Source organism: Meriones unguiculatus, chromosome 8 (assembly GCF_030254825.1).
Source record: "Meriones unguiculatus strain TT.TT164.6M chromosome 8, Bangor_MerUng_6.1, whole genome shotgun sequence".
NCBI classification, from domain to species: Eukaryota; Metazoa; Chordata; class Mammalia; order Rodentia; family Muridae; genus Meriones; species Meriones unguiculatus.
In genome coordinates this window covers 307,180-332,467 of record NC_083356.1, presented here as the reverse complement: position 1 = coordinate 332,467, position 25,288 = coordinate 307,180, and the positions used below count along the sequence as shown (strand labels likewise).

Here is a 25,288-nt window from a genome sequence, read left to right as displayed (position 1 = left end):
ATCTTTGCCCTATTTGGCCTTTGGCACATCAGGACAGCCTTTGAGAAGAGGACCCTGGGGTCCCTCATGATGCATGATTTCTCCCCAAGACCAGAACTCTCTGGCATGTTGGTTAAGAATGAGGGCTTTCACAGTCAGGCACACACTGAGGAGTGTGACTTGTTCTTCAGTGTGACCTTGGGCAAATTACATAAGCTCTGGCCTCAGGGTTTCCTGGCTTAGATGGAGGTAACAGTACCATCACAGGATTGCTACGCTAAGATGTGGGCCAAGTGCTTGTCGAGAAAAACCTGACATCCTGGGTTCAGACCCCAAGAACCTACAGAAAAGCCTGATACAACAGTATATACGTCTGACATCTCACTGCACCCCGGAGTTTCGGGAGGGGTGCCAGAAACTTACAGGCTAGCTAGCTGTTGTAAACAACAGACCCTATCCCAAGCAAGGATTCAAGATTGTCTTCTGACCGTCACATGTGTGTGGTGAACTCACACACCTGAATACAAGCACACACACATGCATAGGAAGAAAAATCAGATCATGTGTGTGAACCATTTAACACTCCTCACCCTGCCCTTGCACTGGCACATGATAAAAATTACAATACAAAACCCCAAAGCAGCCTGGTGATTAAAGGCACTTGTCACCAAGTCCAAAGACCTAATTTTTGTTGTTGTTGTTGTTGTTTTGTTCGTTTGTTTGTGTGTGTCTCTATCTCTGTGTAGCCCTGGCTGTCCTGGTACTCACTCTGTAGATCAGGCTGGCCTTGAACTCAGAGATCTGCCTGCCTGTGCCTTCCTAGTGCTGGGATTAAAGCTGTGCACCACCAATGCCAGGCATGAGTTCCATTTCTACACTCACTTGGTGGAAGAAAACCACGTTCTGCAAGGTGTCTTCTGAGCTCTGTATTCAGTGTGGCCCTCCCACACATGCACACAGAATGTGCAAGACAAACAAAAAACACTAATGGGCTTTTCCTGTCTCTTCATTTTCCATTTAAAGGACCCAGATGTTCTGTACAATCTTTCGCCACCTTTTATAAACCTCTCTGCATTCTTTCATAATTACCAACTCCAAAGAGAAGCCTTTTCTCCTTGGTGGAAGGTAGGTAAGCCCCTTGGTGGGGGCTCGGTTTTTCAAGACAAGGTTTCTCTGTGTAGCCTTCGCTGTCCTGGAACTTGATCTGTAGATCAGGCTGGCGTAGAACTAACTCACAGAGATCCACCTGCCTCTGCCTCCCAAGTGCTGGGATTAAAGGTGTGCCATCAGCAGCCTCATTTCTCCTCTTTTCTCTCTCATGTAGCCCAGGCAGGCCTTGAACTTACTATGCAATGTGTAGGTAAGGATGACTGTGAACTGATCCTCCTGCCTCCATCTCCAGAATTCTGGGATTCTAGGCATGTGCAATCACACCTAGCTCCCTCTCTTTGTCTTTTAACCACCTGGAAGTTTCTGGGGCTGAGGGAGTAACACTCCTGGCTCCTAGTGGGAACAAGTCTGAAGGAGACAGACATTTCCTTCTTGCCCTGCTTTCTGGGTCTACGATAGGTCTGGAGAGTAGAGCAAATGGACAGATTACAACTTTGATCAGTTGGGACAGTGGGTGAGGTTTATTGCACTTGCAACAGAGTTTAAATAAGTTGGGGGTGGTTCTGGAGGAGAGGGGAGGGATGGAGAAGGAGGGAGGGGCAGCGTCAGTGCAGCTGGTGGGCAGAACCCAGGTCCTGCAGGCCTGGGTTCCCGTTCTCTGGGGAACGAGTGAGCCTGTTTGGCCAGGCTGAGGTTCCAGATCTGTTGCCACTGTGGCCTGGTTAGGGTCCCGGGCAATTCCTGACTTGTCCTTAGTCAGGAATGAATGGGGCCCTAGGCCCCGGTCTTGCAAACCCAAATGCCATCCTGGGTCTGCTAGCATAGGTTCTTAGAATCTGAGACTGGGCTCCAGATGAACCCCAGCCCCCAGACTAGGTCTAGCTCCATCCTCATCCTGGACTGGGCCAGCATCAACCTTTGGGATTAGTCCTGAGCTGGTCCTGCAGCACCATCCACGCTTAGTGTTCTTTATTGGCCCTCCAGGATGGGGGCTGTTGGGGCTTCCAGGCCTCACTCCCCAAGTTTCAGGCTCTTAGCTACGGGCTTCCTTTGGATCTCTGGCAAGGCCAAAGATGAGTCTTTGCAGGCTGGAGCTAGAAAGGAAGTCCTGGTGGCATGTCCGGCCCAGAGAACCATGACTGGATCCCCTAATTATGGCTCCAAGTTGCTTTCAGAAAAGTCTCCAAAATGCAAAGGCTGAAGGAAGGCTGGGGCTTCTGTCCCTGGACCTGAGGCCCCCATCCATGAGAGGGCATGTGTAAACGAGGGTCCTTCACAGTGCATGGGGGGGAAGGATCCATAAGCTTCTTGCCCCCCAGCTCTGGCCCTTCAAGTATGTCTCTGGGCTGGGGAGAAGACCTTCTCCCCAGCCCTCAGCACCTTCAGGAAGTGCCTAGTCCCTCCCTGTAGGGGACAGGCTCTTCAGGATCAGGAGTCTGAGGTCAGGAGGACTCAGGCATCTGAAGTGGCTGGAGGCTTGAGCTGAGCTTTTTCCATGGCAGTGCCGTAGGGGAGGGAGCGTTTGAAGAAACCAAGCTGATGAGAAAGGAGGCCCAATGAGAGGTCATATTCTTCCCAACTAGCAGTCCAGGGGAATGAGGCTGCTTCTGCCTCTATCTTCCCCATCCTGCCAAAGCGGTTTCTGAATGCACATTCAGATACTTTCCCAAGGGGTCCAATAGATGTGGATGGTCTAAAATCACGGGTGTATTATGGGGCTATCTTTTATCAGAGTTTTAAAAATGCTCCTAGTTAAGCCAGGAAGGGTAAACACATTCGCCTCAAGCGCCACATTTGATTGCCTAGCAGTGGCTGCCACCTGTAGGATATGATCATTCATTGTTGGCTGCCACAGAGTTTTCGAAGAAATGATAGCACAAATGCTATCATATATTTGCCATCTGTGTTATTTGCAATATGAGCAAATTTACCCTGAGACAGGAGGCCTCTTTTTAAACTAGGGGCTGGAGATTAAAGGGAGGAGTCCAATAGGAAAAGACAGGATGGGGTGTGAGCATCCAGGGCAGGGATGGGGGCCTGTGCTGGAAAAGAGATCTGAGGAAAAAGAAATCTGCCTGGGTAAAAGGCAGAGTCTGATAGGAGGGCAGTCAAGCCAGGACAGGGTGTATCTGACCTTGTAGAGGACGTAGATGAGCAGACCTAGGAGCAGGAGGCCAAAAAGGATGGCTAGGATGATGATCCACAGGGGGACACCATTGCTGCCTTCTGCCTTGGTCCACTGCACAGCCGTGGCCACCTGTGGGCAAGCCAAAGGACACTGAGAACACACACATTCTTCCTGTGGCTACCACTGCTGTTGGATCTAGACCCAACTCTCACTTTTAGCTGACAGAATTCTGAACTTAAGGCTGGAGAGATGCTCAGTGGTTAAGAACACCAGCTTTTCTTGCAGAAGACCCATGTTTGACTCCCAGCACCCACATGGCAGCTAGCAAATGTCTATAACTCCTGTTCTAAGGGATCTGACACCCTCACACAGACATACAGGCAGGCAAAACACCAATGTACATAAAATATAAATAAAGAAGTTATTCTTAAAAAAAAAAAAAGAATTCTGAACTTAAAGATGTAAGAATGCGAAGTGCATAGTGTCTCTTGCTTTCTGTGCTTTCACATCTGCCATTTTCTCCACCCAGAACCTTCCTTTCTGCAACAATTAGTCTGGCGATTCTTTCCGCCTCAGCTTGTACACCACACCTTCAGGAAGTCTCTCCTCACTGCAGGCCTAGGTTCAGGTGTCCTGTGACATGTTCCCATAGACTGTGTGGCCACTGCCCTCTAGGCTGTGACCTCCAGAGCAGAGACAGCATGTTAATCTGGCTGCTCACTTTATCTCTGGACCTACAAATTCAGGAAATATTTGCACAGAGCAAGACTAGCCTCTGTCTGTGTCCTCACTCTGCTTCTGACATTCTTGAGCCTGCTTTCTTTGATCCAGAACTTACCAGAAGTTTCTTTTGGGGCAGCTGCCGAGGCAGGATTTGGTAGGGCATCTTCAGGGCTTCATATACAGCCTCACACTGAAGGCTAAATGGCTGATGCTCCCGCTGTGGGTGGGGAAAGGTGGTCAGCGCACCCCTCTTGGGATATGAGGGACTTCCCCACAGCCTGTCTCAGGACATGATCTTCCCTACTACGGACTCACTCTGATTCTCTTGATGTTTCTTATGAGAAATAAATGCAAACTCGAGTAATGCATAATCAGATAATTACATGTTTAATATATATTTTGTAATGATTAATATGGCTTAACATCCAGGATTATGGTTGGTCCATAATGTGTGCTTAATAAATAATGGCTTCTTTTCCCTTCCTGTTTCTGCCTGTCTGTTCACTAAGGATTCATCTTGTCCCCTATTCTCTTAATTTTTTTTCTTGATTAGCCAGATAATGGTGGAGCAGCACTCAGGACACAGAGGCAGGGAGATCTCTGAGTTCAAGGCCAGCCTGGTCTACGGAGCAAGTTCCAGAGAAACCCTGGAACAAAACAACAATAACAAAAATAAATTATACTTTTTTGTATGCTTGTGCCTTAAATGTGTGTGTGTGCACACATGCCAGTGCACACAATACGCATGTGGAGGCCAGAGGACAACTCTGACAGGTTTGCCTTTCACCTTGCTGAGGCTGGTTCTCTCTTGGTTCTTCCACCGTGCTACATACTCTAGACTAGCTGGCCACTGAGCTCAGCTTCTTCGTGGGCTCCAGGAACTGAACTCAAGTGGTCACGCTTACAAACTAGCTCATTTACCCACTAAGCCATACCTCAGTCCTCATTCCTTTTTTTTCTTATTTTTAAACATTGATTCATTCATTCTGTGTGTGTGTGTGTTTTGGCATGCACACGCCAAGGCTTGTCTATTTGTGTGTGGGTCAGAGGACAGCTCAAGGGAATCAGTTCTCTCTCTGTCATGTGAGTCCTGGAGATCAAACTCAGGTTGTTAGGCTGGGACGAGGGGCACCTTCACCCTGAGCCTCTTACAGGTCTTCTTTTCTGTTTACTTTTCTCCTCTTTCTTTCGTGTGTGTGTGTGTGTGTGTGTGTGTGGTGTGTGTACACGTGCAGGTGGGTCAGAAGCTGACATCAGGGATCTTGCACATTGAGAGCGGCTCTCTCTCGGAATCTACAGCCCAGAGCTCACTATTTTGTCTCAACTATTTTGCTAGCTTGCCCCAGGGATTCCCTGTTTTGCTTCCTATGTGCTGGGATAGCCACACCAGGGAGACCTTCATTCATGCAGGTGCTGAGGCTTTGAAGTCCTCGTGCATATAAGTAGTTACCCACGGAGTGGTCGCCCAGCCCCGCCCACTCTGGTGTGTGAGCCCATGGATTGGCTGTTCTGGTTACGCACGCTACCATTGACCTACTTTCCCCACGCCCTCCACCGTTTTCTCTTGTTGTTTGTGTAAAATAACATTTATTTATTTATTTATTTTGAGACAGGGTCTCACTACCTAGTCCCAGTTGGCTTGGAACTCACTTGTGTAGACCAGGTTGGCCTCAAACTCACAGAAATTCACCAGTCTCTGCTTCCCGAGTGCTCTAATTAAAGGTGAATAAGTGCCACCAGGCTCTACTGTTTTACTATCAGGGCCAGAAAGAGACATAGTTGCTCTTACTGTGGCGGAGAGGTGGTCTCAAGGACTCATAACTGGCCTAAACCAGGGTGAAGTCGAGGAACTAGTGTGTGTGTGTGTGTGTGTGTGTGTGTGTGTGTGTCCAAACCAGAGGTGGAAGGGAAGCTATCAGGAAAAGCACAGGGTCAGCCCTGTTAGGCCCAAGGGTTGGGGCCCAGGTTGCATAAAGTTCCCTTACCTGCAGAAAGGTCTTGGCCCAGACTCGGAAATGCAGCTGCAGACTCCGGCTCTCCTGTCGGTGCAGCGGCCCAAACTCACAGCGCAGCCTGAAACACTTGGCTTCCGGGCATTTCTGGCAAGAAAGGTGTTTGAGCCCAGAATTCTGCTCTGGTGACCCTGAGAACTCAAAACAGGTGTCCAGTTCTTGGGATAAACTTCTTTCCCTGAAATGACTTACCAGGACCTGTGGCCCTGAGGCGGCAGATCTCCTGCCTGGAGCCTCTCGTTTCTGCAGGTGGTGTGGAGAATTCTCGAGATCCAACTGGAAGAGAGACATCCTCACCTGCCCCTCCTGCTTCATTACCTAAGTCAGCCTGAACCTGACTTCCAGGGCAGGGGTCCTGCTTCAGTCTGTGTGTCTGTGTTAAGCCGACCCACCTATTGCCAAAGGCAAGATACTCCGCCTTGTCCTGCACTGTGTAGGAGACACGTGAAGAAACCACAAAGCCCTTCCTGCCTCGTGGCCTTTGTACTCACTATTCCCTCCACTGGGAATGTTTGTTTCTTGTCTAACAGGCAGACCTCAGCTTTGTCTCTCAGGTTTTAGTGGAATCATTACTTAATTTGTTTATTTAGCAGTGCTGGGATTGAACCAAGAGCCTTGGGTGTGCTAGGCAACTGTTCTACTTGGCTAAACCTCTTCAAGAGGTTTCCCATAAGTCAGCTTTGTATCCCACAGCATGTCCCATAGGCCTGCTTGTCTGTTTTCTTTCTTTCCTTCAAGAATTTTCACTATGGGGCTGGAGAGATGGCTCAGTGGTTAAGAGCACTGTCTGCTCTTCCAGAGGTCCTGAGTTCAATCCCAGCAACCACATGCTAGCTCACAACCATCCGTACTAGGATCTGATGCCCTCTTCTGGCGTGCAGGTGTACATGAAGACACAGCACTCATATACATAAAATAAATAAATAAATCTTTAAAAAAAAAAAGAATTTTCACTATGAGGCCTCGGCTATTCTAGAATTCACTCTGTAGACCCGATGGGCCTTAAGTTTGTGGTTATCCCGTTACAGCCTCTTCTGAGTGCTGGTGACTACGGTGTGGCCATCATGCCTGGACAGCTTGGTGCTTTCCCTCACTTTGCACCCATTTTCACTCAGAGTCTCACATATGTAGCTGAGAATAGTCTTGAACTTTTGACCTTCTTGCCTCACTTCCCAAGTGCTGGAACTATAGGTGTGTGCTACCATGTCAGGCAGGCTTCATCACTTTTGTGCCTTTTGTTTTTTTGGAGACAGGGTTTACTCTGTAGTCCTGGCTGTCCTGGAACTCACACTGTAGACCAGCCTAGGCTTGAACTCAGAGATCTGCCTGCCTCACCTCCTGAGTGCTGGGATTAAAGGTGTGTGCCACCACATCCAGCTTCTTTTTACTTCTTATTGTCTACTCGCCTTCATGAGATGCAAGCTCCAGGATGTGTAGACCTTGTGAGTTATTTGGTGTGGATTTTTTTCCTAAGCCTGACAATGTCCACGTTAACACTTACTTCACTAAGTGCTATTTACAGACACATTCTCAGAGAAGGCCAGAGGACAGGTGGCGCAGATCTGGGAGCATACCAGGAGACCGGGAAACTACCTCAGGCCAAAGGGCACAAATGTGGATATATAGTCTTTTTTCTCCTTCCAGATCTTTGAGGTGCCTGAGTTTCTCCACTACTTCCAATAGCCTCCAGGCAATCTTTCCCAGCCTCACATCCCCAGTTTTCCACACCCATGCCCAGGTCCTCACCTCCAGCCCCTGTGAGTTGGGGGTGTAGTTGGAGGTGCAGTTGCTGAGGCCTGTCACCTTGGTCACATAGAGGAGCTGTTGGCCTTCCAGAGCCTGGGGACAGTTGAGCTCCAGCACACCCTGGCTGATGGAGCTGGGGCCCTGGTTGATGAGCTGAAGGGGAAGAGCACAATCTCTGAGGAAGGGAAGGCTGGTTTGACATGCCTCTGGGGCTACCACCCACACATGCTGCATCAGGTTCCTGTCTGAGAATGGAAAGAACACCTGAGGGCAGCAATAAAATCCACTTCAGCCATTACTTTTGAAACAAGGTCTCACTCTGAAACCCAGGCTCACCTGGAACTCAGAGTAACCCTCCTAAAACAGCCTTCCTTTGTAAGGCAACAGATTGGTGTGTCCCTCCTCTGTACATCGCTCATAGGCTCTCAGTACTCACCTGGCCATCCCCTCTCATCTCTCTACCTCACTCGGGTCCTAGGTGCTGTCATCTATACTGGCTCCTCCTTTCTTTCCCCTCATTTGGCTTAACCCTGGCTTGTCTCCCAACCCTCCTCACCTCATAGACATGGTGGACAGCCGGGCCCACGTCTCCTTCCTTCTGAGGCTGGTCTTGAGGGTTCCAGTCGCTGACTGGGAAAAGCACGGCTTCAGGCTTGGAAACCCTGAGGAGGAGGATGGGTTAGAATGGACAAAAGAGACCCATGTATCGATTCCTGGAAGTCCAGCACCCCTCCCTCTAAAGGCCCCATTCTGCCTGGGCACTGACCCGTTAAGGGAAACCTGGGCTTGAGCCTCCACTGAGAGCGGGAAGGAGACCATGTTGCTTTGTGAGTTGTTCAGGTTCTTGCTGTGGGACGGAGGCAAGAATGAAGCAGATTAACAAGAATTCCCAGGCACCAGGCTCTGCCACCCACCCCGCTTTCCCTTCTTCCACCCTCAGCTTAGTCCTAGGGCAGGTCCCGTCACTCTCTACCTGAGGATCTGGAAGTCAAACTGGATGGTTTTCTTTGTGTCTTGAAGATGAGGAACAGTGAACCGCAGGCCACCCCAGAGCTGTGTAACCAAGAGAAAGGCGCTGTTAGATGGAGTGTCTAGCTGTGCTCTCTCCCAGTCCTTCCTCTTCTACCCCTGACTTACACTGGCGCCTGCCTTCATGGGGTTGCCCAGGTCACACACCAGCTGGCGGCTCTGGTTCACAGCAAAGTAGTCACAGCTCAGGCTGGAGAAGTTCTGGGGGCGGGCACAGGTCGGTCAGGCTTTGGCACCCCTCTAGAGGGGTTACCTCTGCAGCCCCACTTGAGAGTCCTTCTTACCCCTGGGTGTCTGACAAGTCCAGAGTACTCGGCCTCCGGAGGGGCTGTGACCCAGAGCTCAGCCTCATAGGCTCCTCCCTCACCCATGTTTTGGGCATGGAACGTCAGGTTCAGGGAGTTCTTGTCTCCCAGGTACACATGCTTCTTCTCCCTGGAGGGGCACATAGGGTAAGGACAGCGAAGATTGAACCCACAAATGGGGGCATTGGGGCATGTTTATAATGCAGCTCTGGCAGGCCTAAGTGAGGTGCTGTAGAGCACTAGACTTAGTCTGTCTAGAGCCAGAGAAATGAGCGCTCCTGTAGGCAAAGCTGACACGCAGAGATGCTCACAGACCCCATGAGGACAGACAGCGAGTGTCCCTGGTTCTTGGTCATGTGGCACTGCCACTCACCCATACACATCCAGCTGCAGGTCAGGCACACAGATGTTGTCCTCACCACAGTCGAGCAAGATCTGGGCCTAGGGAGTGGGGTAGCCTTGAGAGGGGTCCTATCACCCCTTTCCCATGGTTCTGTCTTAGGTAGCAGGCCTGTCTTCCCAAGTTCTTTCCTTACCCTGTCCTCTATCCGGCTCTTGCTTTGATAGTGCAGGACTGGCCGGAGGCCATGGCTATCCAACGGGGCTTTGGGATCCAAGGAGAAGTTGAGGGCAATGTGAATTGGGGAGAGTTTGTCTCTGAATTCTGATTCATTCTAGGGCCAGGGGAGAGAAGGTTCAGGTTCAGGGATTCTGGAGCCTCAGTGGCCCTGCTTCTTAGTCTTTCTTCTCCCAAATCTGACCTCATTGTTCTGTAGGCCTAGGCATTTGGTGTCTGGCTCTTCTGAAAGAAAACTTTCTTTAGTGTCCCCTAAACTCCAGGCCCTTCAGGGAGAACCTCCCAGCCAGCCAGCCCATCAGCAGTGCCCCCTCCCTGAAGTCCTTTGTTTTATGTACCCATTCTCCCAGGCCAGGCCACCTTCACCCTCAGACCATACCCTGAGGTAGATCTTCATCTCCTTGCAGTCCTCCTGAGCCCCATTCTGGATAAGCAGGGTCTGGGTAAGAGTGGCCTGCTTGGAAGCCAGGAACAATGCTCGCCGGATCCCTCCCTTCTGCTTCTGCCAGTCCAGTTGGAGTTCTACCTCAAAGCCTGTGGCCAGAAAACAGTGTGAATCTGCTTCTCTTACTTGTTCAACTCCTTCCACCCCACCCTATGGCTGCCACACTTGAGCAGTCTCCCTTACCTATAGAGTTGGGGACATGTTTTCCGGAGGCATTGAGGCAGAAGCTAAGGTTGATGCTGGAGAAAGACCAAGGAGAAAGTACTGAGTGTAACTGGAAGTGGCCTCCTACCTGCCTCAGAAAGACCCAGACTAAGATCTGCTGTTTGTCCCTTCCTAAGGCAGACATGGGCCCCCTGCCCATTGGCAGGTTCAGATCTCTGCAGGCTCTTGGCTCAGCTCACCAGGACACAGGGTTTCCTTCCAGGCTGCAGCTGCGCTCCTCTGGGTTGAACATGGAAGGGAAGATGGCGAGAGATGCGCTGGCAGATATAATGGGCCGACCCCTGCAGAGAGTGGATGTGAGGTAAATAGAACTAAGGCTCCTGCCCTAGGACACCAGTTCCCTGTGTACTAATGGTCCCAAATCTTAGTTCTAAAGGGACACTCGAGCTCCCCAGGCTGCCCCAGTCTCCCTGAGTTCATACCTGTACACTAGAGCCTTGTCCACACCAAAGGATCCAACGATTAGATCTGCAAAAAAAGCCAAGAACCACCCTTTAAAGCAAGCCACAAATCAGGCTCACCTTGGCGCTAGGCTTTCTAGTTTCATGGTTCCAAGAGGTCTGAGCCAGGCTACTGCACCATCTGGTGGCAATTGCCTAGAATTGCACCCCAAGGCTTGAATTCTAAGATAAAAGGGCAAGGGCCACAACTTACCAGGGTACCCATTGCCATCCAGATCTCGGCCTCCTCGAAGGGCAGAGCCGAAGAAGTCTGGGGAATGGCCAGCTGCCCACAGAGGCTGCAAAACCTGGGAAGGCTTGGTGCTCAGTCCTCCTGGGCCTCCGGGGAAAATAAATACAACTCCCTGCTGGGTCTCCCCGCCAAAAGGAGCCCCAATGGCAACATCTGCAAGACACAGCACACATTAGTCACCAGTTAGAAGGCCACGGATTGCAGTCCCCACCAAGAAACCTCAGGGTCCTATTCCCCACCTGCCTGTCAATTCCTGTTATAATCTTCTTAAACCCCAATACCCTTGGAAAGTCAAGAGGGCCTGACAGAAACTCTCTCCCTAAGTTCCTGACCAACCAGTGCCTCCCCCCAACTCAGTCTCAGCCCCCTGGGCCATGATGCTTACCATTGTAACCATCTTGATCCAGGTCCCCCAGGGGTGTCAAGGAGCTGCCAAATCGGCCGAATTCATCTTGGCCAGTGAGGGTGAGGACGGGTGTGGGCTCTATGCCTGCCGGGTGCTGCAGGTAGACGTAAACCCTGCCCACCTCCTGTGGCCTCCCGTCAGCTGTCCGCTCCATGAGCAGGGGTGCCCCTACCAGCAGGTCATCTAGCCTGCAGAAAAAGGAAGACACCAGCATCTTGATTTCCTTGTCTTGACACAATTTACTGCCCCAGTGGAGGAAATCCAGGCATTCTGGCATCCCGAGGCTCCCTTCTGTGAGTTAGACCTGAGGGCTCTGATGTAGCCTCAGCCCTCTCCTTGCCCTGACCAAGGAGAAGGCAAACATGAATTAGAGTCCAGAAGAAATGTCCTGAGCAGCACTCTGCTGGCACTCTCCCACCCCCTCTCTTCCTACCCAGGTCTAGAAGATGCACCCTTTCCCATCACTCACCCATCTCCATTGGTATCAGTGGCAGCCACAGCATAGCCAAAGTAAGAGGCCATCTGTGGGGACAAGGGACAGCACTGGGTCAAAACAAGGTTGGTAAGTAAATAGGATCAAAAGAGGCTGTGAGTGGACATTCAGAGGCTCCAGAGGAAGTGGGTCATTTGACACGATTGGTCCAGGGCCACAGCTTAGTTGACAAGGGTTGTAAGTGTGGGTCTCCTCACCTGTTCTCCTGAGACATTGTAGAGGGAGTGGATGTCTGAGCCATTGAGGATGGTGACCTGAAGATGAAGAAAGAGGCCTATAGGTCCTGGATGCCCCATGGAAGAAGGTCTGGGACACACAGGACAGGCATCCCCCAGGGGTACCTGAGCAGGGACAGGCATCCCCCAGGGGTACCTGAGCACTCCTCTGACTCCTTCCCAATTCACCCTCTCACCACCTTCAGTTTTCTCTACCCACTTGCTGTTTTGCCTTTGTCCTCCATATCCTTTATGGATTTTCATCCTACTTGCTAGAGTCTAGTGACAAGAATATAAGGTCAGTGGGACCCAGAGCATCATCTTTGGTTTTTGCCTCCTGGAGACTAAAGAAGAGCTTGGCAAGCAATAACTGCTACTGCTGCACCGAGGCTTCAAACCTAAGAGGTCAGAACTTTTATCCCCCTCATCCACCAGGGTCTGCAAGTCACATCTTTTTCTGTCTCCTCTGAGCCGCTGACCCAGCAGACCTCCAAGTCTCTTCATCCTGCTCTCTGCCCCACTCTTCTGCTGAGACAGGTATGAGCCTTCATAGGACTCTGGTTATCCAGTCTCTGTGCCTTGGTTTCCCCCCGCTGATGCGGATGCCAGAGAGCAGACGGAGGCCTGTTCTTCCCACCTGTACACCCAGGCACCCCCGCAGCCTGTCAGTCTCTGCCTCTTCTCTGGCCCCATGCCTATGCTTGTTCTCAGACTCTTTTACCTTATGAGGTTCCACACTAGTCCAGCTCCATAGCCTTTGTGCTCTTCATACCTGTGCCTGGGATTTTCTCTTGCCACATCTGTGCAGAGCCCTCACAGAATCTTCTCTGACGCACCCTCTTTGGAAAGGGTTACTGCTTTCCTAAAATGTGCTGTTATTACCTCAATCGCTTTTCGGGAACTTCCAATTCAGAAAGGATGGCATTTGGAATATGGTAGATATTAAATATTTATCCAGCTGCCCCTAATCAACATAATTGGTCTCTTAGGACCACAGTTTTCTTACGTGCAAACTGTCAAGATTGTTCTTCATCCCACAGGCCTGTGATGGGGAAGGGAATGCCACCATGAGTGGACAGTGCCTGGGACATTGAGAGGATCAGTGGCTTCATCAAGATTAAAACTGTGCATTTTATCACACACACTGGATTAGAAGCACCTTACAAGAGGGAGAATATGTCTCATCTCTCACCTTAATAAATGTTGTTAATTGAGCAACCGTGTGGCAGTCATCTGTCCAGGCACTTGTCATGGTCTAATAATAGCTGGCAGTTGTACACTGCCTAATAATTCACAAGTGCTTTCATTCCCCTCACAAGGGCCTCGTGAGGTCAGAACTATTATTACCCCATTGTACATGGAAGAAGCAGCTTAGAGCTGTCAAGCAGGGGACAACACAGCAATGAAAGACCAGGTTATCTTTTCCAGAGTCAGTGCCAGAATTAGAACCCAAGTCTGACTTCACACACTTCCTTTCCTTGAACCAGACTTCTGAAGTCTGGCCTGCCTGATCTGTTTCTTTGAGGTCCCCACAAACAGCCATGCAAGGCCCTGCACTTGGCCAGGGTGAGAGGCAGAGGACGGGGGCAGTGTCTTACGTAGCCATAGGTGAGGTTCCCCTTGGGCACACCAGCAACAAAGTCTGCAAAGAGAAGAAAAACTGATGGGCTGGAGGGAAGACAGGGCAGACTCAGAATGTTGTGCTTTGTGCATTCTCTCCAGGCCTTGTTTTGACCAAGCCTGGAGCCTCACTTACCTTCTGTGTCATCACCACTGAATTCACCCACAGCCACAGAGTACCCTGGGGGACAGAGTGGATGGTGTTAATATTGCCTCCTTTGGGACCCCTATTCTCTGGCCCTTAATCCCTCCATGGTCAGCCTCCATGATCATACACAGCAGAGCTGGTGACACTGAGCAGGAGAAGCATGTGTGTGTGTGGGGGTTGCCAATTGAGGATAGCCCTCTGATTTTCTCTCCCATTGCTTCCCCACCTGCTTGCCTACCCAAGTAGCTGTCATCATAGACGGAGCTAGCCTGGCGGGTCTGCAGCTGGCCTTGTACCGGGTTGATGAGGTACTCTGGGTAATAGGACTCTGAAATCTGCTCTTGAGTGGCAGATAGGATCTGGCCTGGAAGGGAAGCAGGGTGATGAGCTGGGGGAGGTCACAGGAGCTTTCGGGGGCCTGAGTAGGATTTTAGAAGTTTGGTTCAAGGAAAGGAACTCTATGGAGGGCAACAGAATAGAATGGGAGTCTGGAGGTAGGTGTGGAACTGGGAAGTTGAGGGGGTGCAGGAGGAAAGGATTGGTGCGTTCAGGCCTGGAGTGGGGAAAGGATGTGGTGCCAAGTCCTGAGGAGGGTAGAGGAAGAGCTTACCTTGCCAGAAGTAGCTCCCAGGTCCACCCAGGACCACACGGCCAGTCTATGGGGAGATTTGGGGAGAGGGATAAGTGTATCCGGTACTGACCCTGGATCCTCACTCACTGCCTTCCCTCCCCAATTACCTCTTACCTTGGTGAACTCAGCACTGAAGCCCCCTTGGCAGTAACCCTGCCCTGCTGCACTGCCGAAATCTGTGAGGGAAGAAGACAAGGAGATGAGCTAGCTGTGCACTGATGGGCTGACAGGGAAGAGAGGCAGGAACAAGAAAGGAGACCAGAGCAAGAGTCTCCTGAACAGCCGTGAACTGTATATTGATGCCTGGGGGCCACGAAGAGAAAGCCCCAAGCTTCTTCCTATGGAGAAGGCACAGTGGTTTCATGCCGCTCTGGCCCCTACCTGAACGGCAAGGTGCATACTCCAACATGCGGGTGAAGTTTTCTGTGGAGAGGTAGCAGGTGCCTACTGGGTCGGTCTGTGGTTCCTTTTCTGTGCGCCAGCTATACAGTGGAGCACATGCCTGGGAGGGCCCAGAGGGGTAGGGGCGTGTTCAGATTTAGCTCATTAAGACAGTCTCCACCCCACCCCAGACCAGGACCAGACCTCCCCACCACTGGTCAATTGTCAGGCACCCACCACTGAGCCCACTTGTCCCTCACCAAGATGGAGGAGCCGTGGGCCCGAACTGTTGCCCCGAACCACTGCAAGGACTTGTACTCCACAGGCTCCTCTCCCTTGGCACTGAACAATGAAGACTCCAGGATCCGGGAGCCTTGGGGAGGTTGAGAGCGTGCTGTCATACTGGTTCTCAGGAAGGTAACCCTGAGCTTCGGCCCAGGATGCTCAGCATTTCTAGACACTGAGCCTTGAGTACTTTCCCTACCTACACACACACACACACACACACACCTTCCCACTTTGTCTCCTTGGCTCTTCTGACTTCCTCCTAGCTGAAACAGGACACTTGCATTGTGGTGCTGGGGAAGACTGGCCAAGTCCCATGGCTAACCTCTGTCAGTAGCTAGCCCTGTGTCTCCGACAGCCTTTCCTTTCACCTCTTTACTAGAGTTTCCTCCCTTTCTCTTTTCAAGTCTGCCCTCCAGAGCACACCTTTCTTGCTCTTCTTCCTCTCCACCTGTCTCTCAGTAATTGGGGCTGTAACTCAGTGCAACAGCATGTTTAGGATGCGTAAGTCTTTAGCTTCAGTCCCTAGCACACCTTCAGAAATCAGCTGGCCTCCACATTTTCATGCTTACCTCTTTTTGCTCCCTTACCCCATTCTTCATCTCTGAGGACAGAGTGCCTAAGCTCATCGCTTTCTTACTAGCTGGGTGCCCTAACCTCTGCTTCCTCCCTCACAGGATGGAGATACTAATACTTCATACAGTTGCTGCAGGATTAAGTGAGCCAAGGCACTCACAGTAGCGCCTAGTATGGGGCAAAGGCTCTGAGTGCTAACTGCATATCCTCAGCCTCCTTAGTCCATCTGCTGAGATCCCTGGGGCAGGGGCGAATCACACTGTGCCCAGTGTGCACTATCACTTAGCTTAGGAACAGGACTCTCCAGCCTTCTCTGCCTTTGTCTGCCCTGGCCTCCCAGAGCTGTGGGTGATTCAGTGGAAATGAGAGCCACATGTTTCTGAATCATGCCCTCCCTTTTTGGGCTGGGCTGGGAACACAGAGTGAGTGCCATGAGGAGCCCAGAGCTAGGAGCTAGAAGACTACTACTGGGGGCTACATGGTCCTGGTGCTGAGGCCGTGCCCCGGCAGCCGGGCCCCGGGCCCCCAAGCTGCAGCACCCGCCAGCCACACTAGGCCCCTCCCTGAGCTCTCCCAGCCTACCTTTGCTGTCAAATTGAATGGTGGTGCACTGGGTAGGGCTGGTGCCCCAGGGACACACGTAGACAGCACCACCTTGCAGCACACCTGGCTGGCTAGTGTTAGCCTTGGGTGCCCCAACCAGCACACTGACCCTGTGGAGGGGGAAGGAAAAATGGGTTAGGAGAGGGTTCTATTTCCAGGTCAGTCTCTGAAGGCAGGATGCACCCAGACCTTTGGGCCAAGATTGGGGGTGGAGTAGAGGTCCTTGGGTTGTATTTATATCTCAGAAGATGCCACAAATGCCAGAGGCAGGGGCTGGAGTCAGGCATTCCCCATGTGCTGCTGTCACTAACTTAGCTCCTCCCTCCTCCCACATTCTCCTACCTTCTTCCCTGCTACTAGAGAGGAAAAACCAGAGTCTGTTCTTGGAAAGGGAATGAGGGCCAGGGTCTGGACTCCAGCTTTTAGGTCGCTTCCATCTACCTGCCAAGGCTAGATGCCCAGCCCAACTGAGGCTGTAGCCCAGGGGTGGAGGAGGATGTACTTGGCACATGTAAGGCCCTTAGCACCAGGAAAAGAAACAGTACAAAGTACAATATATGTAGGGTGTTTTTTTGGTTTGTTGGTTTGCTTGTTTGTTTGTTTTGAGACAGTGTTTCTCTGTGTAGCTTTGGCTATCCTGGACTCATTTTGTAGACCAGGCTGGCCTCTAAGCCACAGAGATTCACCTACCTCTACCTCCCAAGTGCTGGGATTAAAGGCATGTGCCACCATTGCCCACCTAAGAATATATATTAAGGAGAGCAAATGCTCTCTGAGTGCTAAACTGATTTCAGCCCCAGAAGCCCAGGCTTCTGTGGAGCCTCAGGACCCTAACCTATTATGTACCCTCTCTTCCCAAGCCAAGTTTTCTCCCTAGGCTGGAACCCAGACAACTGGCCACTTAGTCTTGGGGCACATAGGAGGAAAATGTGAGTCTAAGAAATCAGGCAGAAGAGAGGAGCTGGAGGACTATGAAAATGGTCATTTCCTGGGCCTGGCATCCCACCTCCCCCCCATGGCCCACAGTAGACCTCACCTTCCTAGCTGTGGTTCTGCCATGATCGTACCTCTTTTGCACAAAGCAGCCCCAGAAAATTTAACTCAAATGCTGTTCTTTTGGATCCTCTTCCTGGACACGCATGTCTGAGATTGGGTCCTCCACCAAGGGATGGCTCCTGGCATTCTTCCTCTGCAGCTCTGGTCCCTTGCCTCTGTGGCCTCCACTAGTAAACTCCAAGGCTCTTTTCTACTAGTCCTGGTTCCTTGTCTCCAGGCCTTCCATACAGCCTCCTCAGGGTCTTCTGCAAGGACTGCATCTGGCCGCCTGGGCAGCTTTCCTTGGCATCCCACCTCTGGGCCAGTGTCCCAGCCAGCCAGCCTTGGCCTCTGCTTGTCTCCTCTGCTGCCACTGGCATTGCTCCTCATCTTCTGCCCATCTGTCCCAGCACTGCTTGCTCTCCTGATTTAGATTCCTGGGTCCCCTCCTGTCTGTCTGTGTGGCTGCCTTTCTCTCTCTTAATCATTTATTCATTTAATATGTATAGATATTTTGCCTGCATGCATGTCTATGTGTCATGTGAGTACTTGGTTCCAGAGGAGGCCAGAAGAAGGCACTGGATCCCCTAGGACTGGAGTTATAGTCATGAGCTGCCATGTGGGTGTTGGAAATTGAACCCTGGTCCTCTGGAAGAGTAGTCAGTGTTCTTACTTTTTGAGCTACCTCTCCAACCCTTCTTCCTTCCTTCCTTCCTCCCTTCTTTCTTTTCTTTCTTCCTTTCTCCCTTCTTTCTTTCTTCCTTTCCTTCCTTCCTTCTTTCCTTCCTTTCCTTTCTTCTTTTCTTCCTTTCCTTTCCTTTCCTTTCCTTTCTTTCTTTCTTTCTTTCTTTCTTTCTTTCTTTCTTTCTTTCTTTCTTTCTTTCTTTCTTTCTTTCTTTCTTCCTTTCTTTCACCTTCTTGGTTTTTTGAGACAGGGTTTCTCTGTGTAGTCCTGGCTGTCCTGGACCTTGCTCTGTAGACCAGGCTGGCCTCTGCCTAAGTGGTGGGATTATAGTTGTGCGGCAGCCTTGCCTTTCTTTTTCCTTCTTTCTTGATCTCAGATCTTAGTTCTCTTTACCTCTCATGGTTTCTGTACTGGTTCAGCTTTCAACACTCCCAGCACCCACCCCCCCCTTTCTTGTAAGTGGCTGTTCCTCAGCCATGTGGGCCCAAGAGCAGACTTAGCAGAGATAAAAGAGACAGGGGTGTCTTCTAAGAGGGTCACATTTATTATGGGGAGGGGCAGGGGCTAAGAGGAATAAGTGATGAAAGCAGCAGGGAAGGCAGTCCCCAGGACACCAATAGAGGATGGAAGGAGTGCAAAAGGACAGGTGAGAATAAAGAAGGTAGGGGTCCAAAGGAACAGCATGGAGAACAGGACAGGAGTTGTTTTAAGTTATAGAGTGGAGAGGGGAGGTGCCTGCTTCAGTTGCCCTGGAGACAGGAAATGTTTACTGCCTGTGGCTTCCTGACAGTTTTCAACCTCGCACTTCTCCATTTGTCTCCTACCACTGTGTCCCACCTCTCTCTCACTCAGGCGTTAAGGCCAATTGGAGGTTTTAGCCACCATTTTAAGGGCCTGGTGACCTTCTCAGGTGAAATGCCTTAACTGGCAAAAATGGGGAGCAGCAGGCCCAGGGCTAGGGGAAGAGAGGGCTGTGACCCTTCTGTGGCTGGAACTGCCACAGATAATTTAGCAACTGCCTCTGGCTCCACAAAACAGTGAGGACAGAGCACAGAAACCAGACTACTGCACCAGGAGCTAGGAACTCTGCTTCTTGCCCTAGCTCAACATGGGTTTGGGTTTTCTTTCTCTGGGTTCTGCCAAGTTTCCCAGATTTCTGCCTGCATTTGTGGAGGACAGAGAAAGAAGGCAACAGCTTTTTGGAAGCTTTGAAGCCTACAAGCCCACAAGCAAGGGGCATATCTTTGCTATATGCAGGTTCAGGGACCCAAGAATGCAGACAGGGGACATGGATCCAGACCAGGCCTCATGACCCATAATTTCTGCCCAAGGCTTACATGATGTGTCCATCTCAGTAGCCCTCATTCTAGCAGCCACAGGTGCCAGGTGAGATGCTTGTGCCAAATTGCTTATTTACCCTTATTTTCCTCCTACCTGCTGCTTTCTAAACCCCACAGCAGTAGAATCCTCACAGTAATCTAAAAGGGTACCAAGGGAGGGTCCTTTGGGCTATTTTCAATTTTGCAGAAAGCCTAATGGAAATCATGCATTTACATGATAAGGCATCCCAGGCTAATTAAAATTTCAAGTGCATTTGCTTTTGGCTGGCATTACAACTTGTGCAGAAACCTGTTTATCTAGGACTGGTCAGAAACTGATTGGAAGCTATAGACACTTTTGGTTCATTACTTATCTCCCACCAGCTGCAGCTTGGCAGATAGACTCTATTAAAGTGCAAGGGAAGAAACAGTTGGCATCATTTCTCTTGAGGCCGCAGAGCTTGAAGCTCTAGCTGGCCTTTTGAGACAGGTGATCATTCTAGAAGTGCACAGAATATCCACTGGTCTCAGGACTAACGGAGATGCCCTGCGGGTGCTGCATGCAGTGGAGGAAGGCCACCTCAGTTCCGATATCCCTCAACAAGTCCCCAAATTGCTGACCTACTCCTATGACCTTATTTGATGGGTGGGAAAACTAAGTCCAAGAGAGACCACACCCATTCAGGGTTGCTCAGAATCTTTTCCAGGATGTGAATAGAAGCCTAGAATCCTATAGTGCTGTTTCCTAGGCTAGTGTTCTGTTCTCCTCACTGCCAATACATCCCCTCCTCTCCGTCACTATCTCCCTAGCTAGGCTTCTGATTAACTAAGCCCTTGTTCAATATTCAGTTACTGTTTGACTCCCTTGGCTTAGCAAGGTCAGGGCAGAGAGTAGCAGGTAGGTCAGTGCCCAGCTCCTACAATACTACCTCACTCCTAGCTAGGCCAGAGGTAGACACCTACTTCTGGAACCTCATGTACATCCCAAAGGGAGATACCTGGTTGTCTGAGGAAGAGTTGTCTCCAGTAGACTGGTCCACTTTTTAAGCTTTAAGTGTCCTGGGCTTAGTTGCTTTTCCTCTTCTAGCCTTTCTTTCTTAGTGATCAGCTGCTTTTGAATGGTCCCTAAACTAACTACTAGTTCTAAATTTCTATGACTTCTGAAGCAATAATACTTTCTCTGCTCAACACAGGATTAAAAAAAAATAATAATCCAGTGAGAAATCAGTATGAAAGCTTAAAAGGGATGTGAGGAACTATTACTTCTATCATAGTTATTAGCAAGTACTACAAGCATGTCAAGATTGAGGAGGTAGCCAGCAGGTGGACTGCCTGCCAAGCATGCACAGAGGCCCTGGGTTTAACCTCCATAGACTGGGTGTGGTGGAGGGTGTGACAGGGCCTGTCAGCAATCCCAATACTCTGGAGAGGTAGGATCTGAAGTTCAAGGTCATCCTTCCCTACACAGTTTGAGGACAGCCTGGGAATAAATGAATGAATGAATAAATAAATAAATGCAAGTAAGAAATGGAGGAAAACTTAAAATAAGAATGAGGTAGGTGCCAGGAGGAAATCAGAATCAAAAATCTCCCCACAAAACCCATGGCTTGTGTGTGTTGCTCGGCCTCGGTGGGCATCATGTTCAAGGGAAGGCTGTACTCCAGGCTTAAGTAACTTGCTCAAGGCCTAGCTATTTGGTAAATGGTGAGCACTCACACCCAGGGTTGCATGGCTGTAGCTTTCTCCCCGTGTTATTTGTGCAATAGTGTTCATCCTGTTCTCTTCCTTATTCAATACAAGTGAGGCAGCAGGAACTAGGAATACAAAGATCACATGCACAGAGCGGCTGAGTTTTCCCTCTTGACGGGGAGGGATGTCCTAGGAAAGAAGAATGCTCTCAGAAGGATGTACACAGAGCAAAGGGGAGGGGAGTAAAATGTGAGCTGGACACCTGGGCTCTCTTGGGAGCATAGAGAGCAGAGGGAGGAATGAAGAGGCTGGGTCTTATTTTAGAAGAAGTCTGTGACTGAAGGTCAGGTTAGGGGTCAGATGCACACCTAGGGGACCAGGAGTTCAAAGTCCAATAGATGTTTCAGTTTTAAAAGAGAACTGACAGGTTTGTGTGGGGTGGAGTGAGGATAAAGGAGAAGTAAAAAGTGGACACCCTAATGGGCAAAAAGACCCTAAATCCCCTCCACCCTCTCTGCTCCATCAGGGCTGTTGTAAGTTTTGGGGGACTCTGGGGAAAGCAATGCTTGGCAAAGGCTCCAGAACAGGGTGATGCAATGAGGTTTGGGCAAGAGGCCAGGGTGTGGGGTGGGGGTTGGGTGGGATCTTGAACAGCCCAAATTCAAGGGCTGGCACCTAGTTTTCCTTCCTTCCTTCCTTCCTTCCTTCCTTCCTTCCTTCTTTCTTTCTTTCTCTCTCTTTCTTTCTTCCTTTTATTCCTAAGTCCCCCAGATAAAATAGAAAAAATTGTCCCTTCTCCAACCAAATTTGCTAGAATTAGCCACACCCCCTATCCCCTAATTAAATAGATAGCTGAAATATTACTTCTGACAAAGGCTTCTATCAAGTCCTGAGATTCTCGGGGTGGTGTAGGTGCTGCCATGGGCAGAGAGAGGCTCAAGGCTTGGAGGTGGAGGAGAAACAATGACTGCTATCATCAAAGGGGTTCAGGAATCTGGCATCTGGGGTGCCCTGGCCCAGGAGCTGGGAGTGTCACCTTCCTCTTACTTTCCAACCTCCTCTCCTTATGTAAACAAACACTTTTGTTTCAATGTGGCCTATAACTCTGCTTTCCTCAAGCCTGTGGGCACCCATTTTCCAGGCATTCGGAATCTGGGTCTGCTTATTACCCGGAAATAAGGATTCTCCATAGAGATTTTCAGGAACCTTGGTTCTGATGCTTTTGAGCCCAGAAAGCCTGTCTGCCCAGCTTTCGACCCTAGTCCCAGAAGTCTGAGTCTCAGTTAAACTACAGCCGACAAGCTACAGGAAATCAGCTTTTCTCTTCCTCCCAAGAGCTGGAGCAAGAGGGAAACCGCCCACCCCCCTTCAGGCGCGCGCACACACACCCCTCCCGACACATCCGTGCACCGCCCAGGGCTGGTCCCGCCTCTAGCCCCAACACCCCCAGTGCCAGGGTCCTGGGATTCTCCCCAAGTTCTTGGATCTCCTCGCCTGAAGAGATTGGGGATGGGAGGCGACTCGGGAGACTGAGGAGAAAGGGAGGGGGGGGAAGCCTCTGTCCTCCTGGGTCTTTCCCCAGTCTGAATTGATGGGGGAGGGGAGAATGAGACGCCCCCCATAACCTTCCGACCCCCTCAATCTGCCTCCCCTTTTACTGCACACTCACATACAGCTCCAACCCTCTCAGTGCCCCCTAAGGCCCTACCCGGCCTCCGCGCCCCCTCGGCTCCCACTCGCCGCAGGTCCCCCGCAGCCCACAGATCGCTAGAGACCCTAAGCTTTCTGCGCTCTCAGCTCCCAGCCAGCCCCGAGACCCCGCCTGCACTTCTTGAGCTTCTAGATCCGAGTCCTTTCCTCAAGCCACACCAGTCTCCATACCGAACTCACTCTCCACGTCGGCCACGGTCCCTCCCTGCTCCGGCGCGGGCCCCCAATTCTAGTTTGGGCCCCTAACTCCAGTCTTAGTCCTTCCAAACTCCGCCCTCAAACTCAAGTCCTGGTCGCCTCCAGACCCCGGCGCGCCCCCAGTCTCCAGGTGGCCCACGTCTGCTTCCCGCCGCCAGCCTCGCCACTCACCCGTCCCTTCCCGGCCGATAAAACTCCACGGAGAAGCCGAAGAGGGAGCCGGGGGGCCCGGAGAGCACCGCCGGGGCCTCAGCGTCTAGGTTGAAGCCCCCGACCAGGAGCGGTGGCCGCCACAGCAGCAGCAGCAGCGGCAGCAGGCGCCGGGGCCCCCAGCGCAGCGGCACCGCGTGGAGAGGAGACTGTGGCGACCGTGGCGTCTGGCTCCCCATAGCGCCCGCTCTTCCCTGTCCTGGGGACACCGACCCGGAGCCGCTTCCTAAACCTCCCAGAGGCGAATGACTCAACGCGGGGAGGAGTTTGCCAAACTCCCGGCTGGGCCCTCCCCCCGGCTGCCGGGTCGGCTGGCGGGGGGGCATTCCTGGGTCCCTGGGACGCCGAGGCCGCGCCCCGCACCCCGAAGGGGCGTGGGGGGCCGCGCCTCTGCACCCCTGGCTCCGGCCCCAGTTGGAGGCCGGTGGTCTGGCCTGGCTCAGACTGGGCGGGCTCGAGTTCTTCGCCCTCCTCTCCGCTTCCCCTCTTTCCTCCCCACCCTTTCCAGATGTACAACGTAAACGCTCGGAAAAGAAGTCGGAAAAAGAGAGCAGAAAATTTCCTAATGAGGAAAGGAATCACCTCTGGGGGGCGGAGGGACCCTGAATATTGTGTGTGGGGGTCTTCCTCACTTCTTAAGGAAGGAAACTTTGGGGTTGAGAGACAGGGGACTCCACTGGCGTCTGGCCAACAGGGATTCCCTCTTGCCTTCCGGGGCCATCGGGTGCCTGGGTTTTGGCCAGCTGGATTAGGGACTCTGCAGTCCAGGAACTGTGTGCTCCCAGGCAGCCTGCTGGAACAGCTTCGTTGGCCCCGGGAGTTCCACGTCTGACCCTCCCCAGGTTGATACAGTGGAAAGCACAGGAGTTTGGGGTCTCTGACACAGGAGCATTTGGCCTCAGTTCTCTCTAGCTTCTAATGTAAAGTTTGGAAATCTCTGTTATGTCCCTTTCTTGGATTTGGTACTTGACCAAGTGGCCAGCCTCTTCAACTTAGTTCCTTCATCAAATTGCCTGAGTCCCTGGAGAAATCCCACAAAGATAAGTGATGGGTAGCAGTTGTGATGGTGGTGGTCAGGAGTCTTCAAAGAGAACTAACCTTCAGCTTCTGTTGGTCATCCGGAACCCAAGACCCTACCCCACCCCCCATGACCTGTGTAAGTAGAGGAAGGGGTTGAAGTAAGTGCAGGTACCTTTCTGGCTTCTAGCTTAGGCTGTGTGTGATGAGATCACCTTTCAGGAGTCTAGTCTTTATCTTGGTATGGGGGAGGGGAGAGAGGCCTAGACTCTCCCCTAATCCCCTTCCCTTTCTACTCCCTTCTCTGCCTTTTTCCTCCAGGACTTCTTCCCTTTCAGAATAAGGCTCACAAAGTAAAATCCTGCCCCCTTCTCTTTTGCCCCACTGTGTGGCCTGTGGGGGTTCTAAATAAAAGTCCCAGGGTCATTTTTTTTTTTCCTTTCTGCTGTGTGCTTCCCCTCATTCTGTTACTGTCTGCTTTCAGTCCCTAGTCACCCAGCTAGATCTTCAAAAGCATGTCTCCAGAGCCAGCTGCAGCCCCAGTGAGAGGCCAGCTGGGCAGCCCACAGCCATGCTGGCTCCATTCCACTTTCACATCTGCAGGTCCTGACCCTTTCATCAGGTGAGGAACCCAAGAAATCTGTGAGTTCGGATCTGAGGCAAGCAATAGCAACATTAACCTCTGGTGAGACTGGCGGGGTGGGAGCCCCTCAGAGAGAAGGGTGGAGCCTTGTCGTTGATAGACATCCACTTGAGGTCCCACATGTGTGAATCCAGTCTCTCCTTTCTCAGCTCAGACTTTGAGATTTTTTTTCCCAGGATTTAGGAGCTAGGGGAGGGAGCGGGTGTACAGCTAGGGAGGTGTGTGACTCAGATCCTCCCAGGAGCCTTGGTGGGGGACAGGGGACATAGTGTCCTGCCATAGTCCTCCTCCTCAACCCCCCAACATTGGCCAACTCAAACATGCCCCCTCCCTGTCCATTCCTTGCCCCTGTTTACACAGGAGCCCCTTAGTCATGCTCTGGCTAGCTTTTCTACTCTCCCCAGGATCCCTCCTCTCTTGGCTCTCTCTGTCCTTATAAGTCCTCACCCAGT

The 25,288-nt window shown here is 51.3% G+C and overlaps 1 protein-coding gene across 2 annotated transcripts; it reads right to left on the bottom strand.

Moving 5' to 3' along the window:
• Nucleotides 1-1,582: 1,582 nt before the first annotated feature.
• Itga5 (integrin subunit alpha 5) lies at nt 1,583-23,622 on the bottom strand. Of its 2 annotated transcripts, XM_021652089.2 has the most exons (30): nt 23,138-23,622; nt 16,310-16,440; nt 15,127-15,239; nt 14,867-14,987; nt 14,600-14,661; nt 14,465-14,510; nt 14,093-14,218; nt 13,843-13,887; nt 13,685-13,728; nt 12,069-12,125; nt 11,848-11,900; nt 11,358-11,566; nt 10,934-11,125; nt 10,702-10,747; nt 10,459-10,560; nt 10,238-10,293; nt 9,989-10,143; nt 9,569-9,706; nt 9,406-9,473; nt 9,012-9,162; nt 8,836-8,928; nt 8,672-8,751; nt 8,465-8,545; nt 8,255-8,360; nt 7,699-7,851; nt 6,145-6,228; nt 5,926-6,039; nt 4,056-4,157; nt 3,224-3,346; nt 1,583-2,625 (listed from the first exon to the last, which is right to left on the bottom strand). In XM_021652089.2, the coding sequence occupies exons 1-30, from the start codon at nt 23,500-23,502 to the stop codon at nt 2,542-2,544; spliced, it is 3,300 nt and encodes a 1,099-aa protein (XP_021507764.2). In that variant the 5' UTR covers nt 23,503-23,622; the 3' UTR covers nt 1,583-2,541. The 2 variants fall into 2 exon arrangements, with proteins under 2 accessions (XP_021507764.2, XP_060244455.1); XM_060388472.1 differs by lacking the exons at nt 1,583-2,625; nt 3,224-3,346; nt 4,056-4,157 and adding an exon at nt 4,206-4,587 and having other exon boundaries at nt 23,138-23,492.
• Between the last annotated feature and the right edge of the window lie 1,666 nt (nt 23,623-25,288).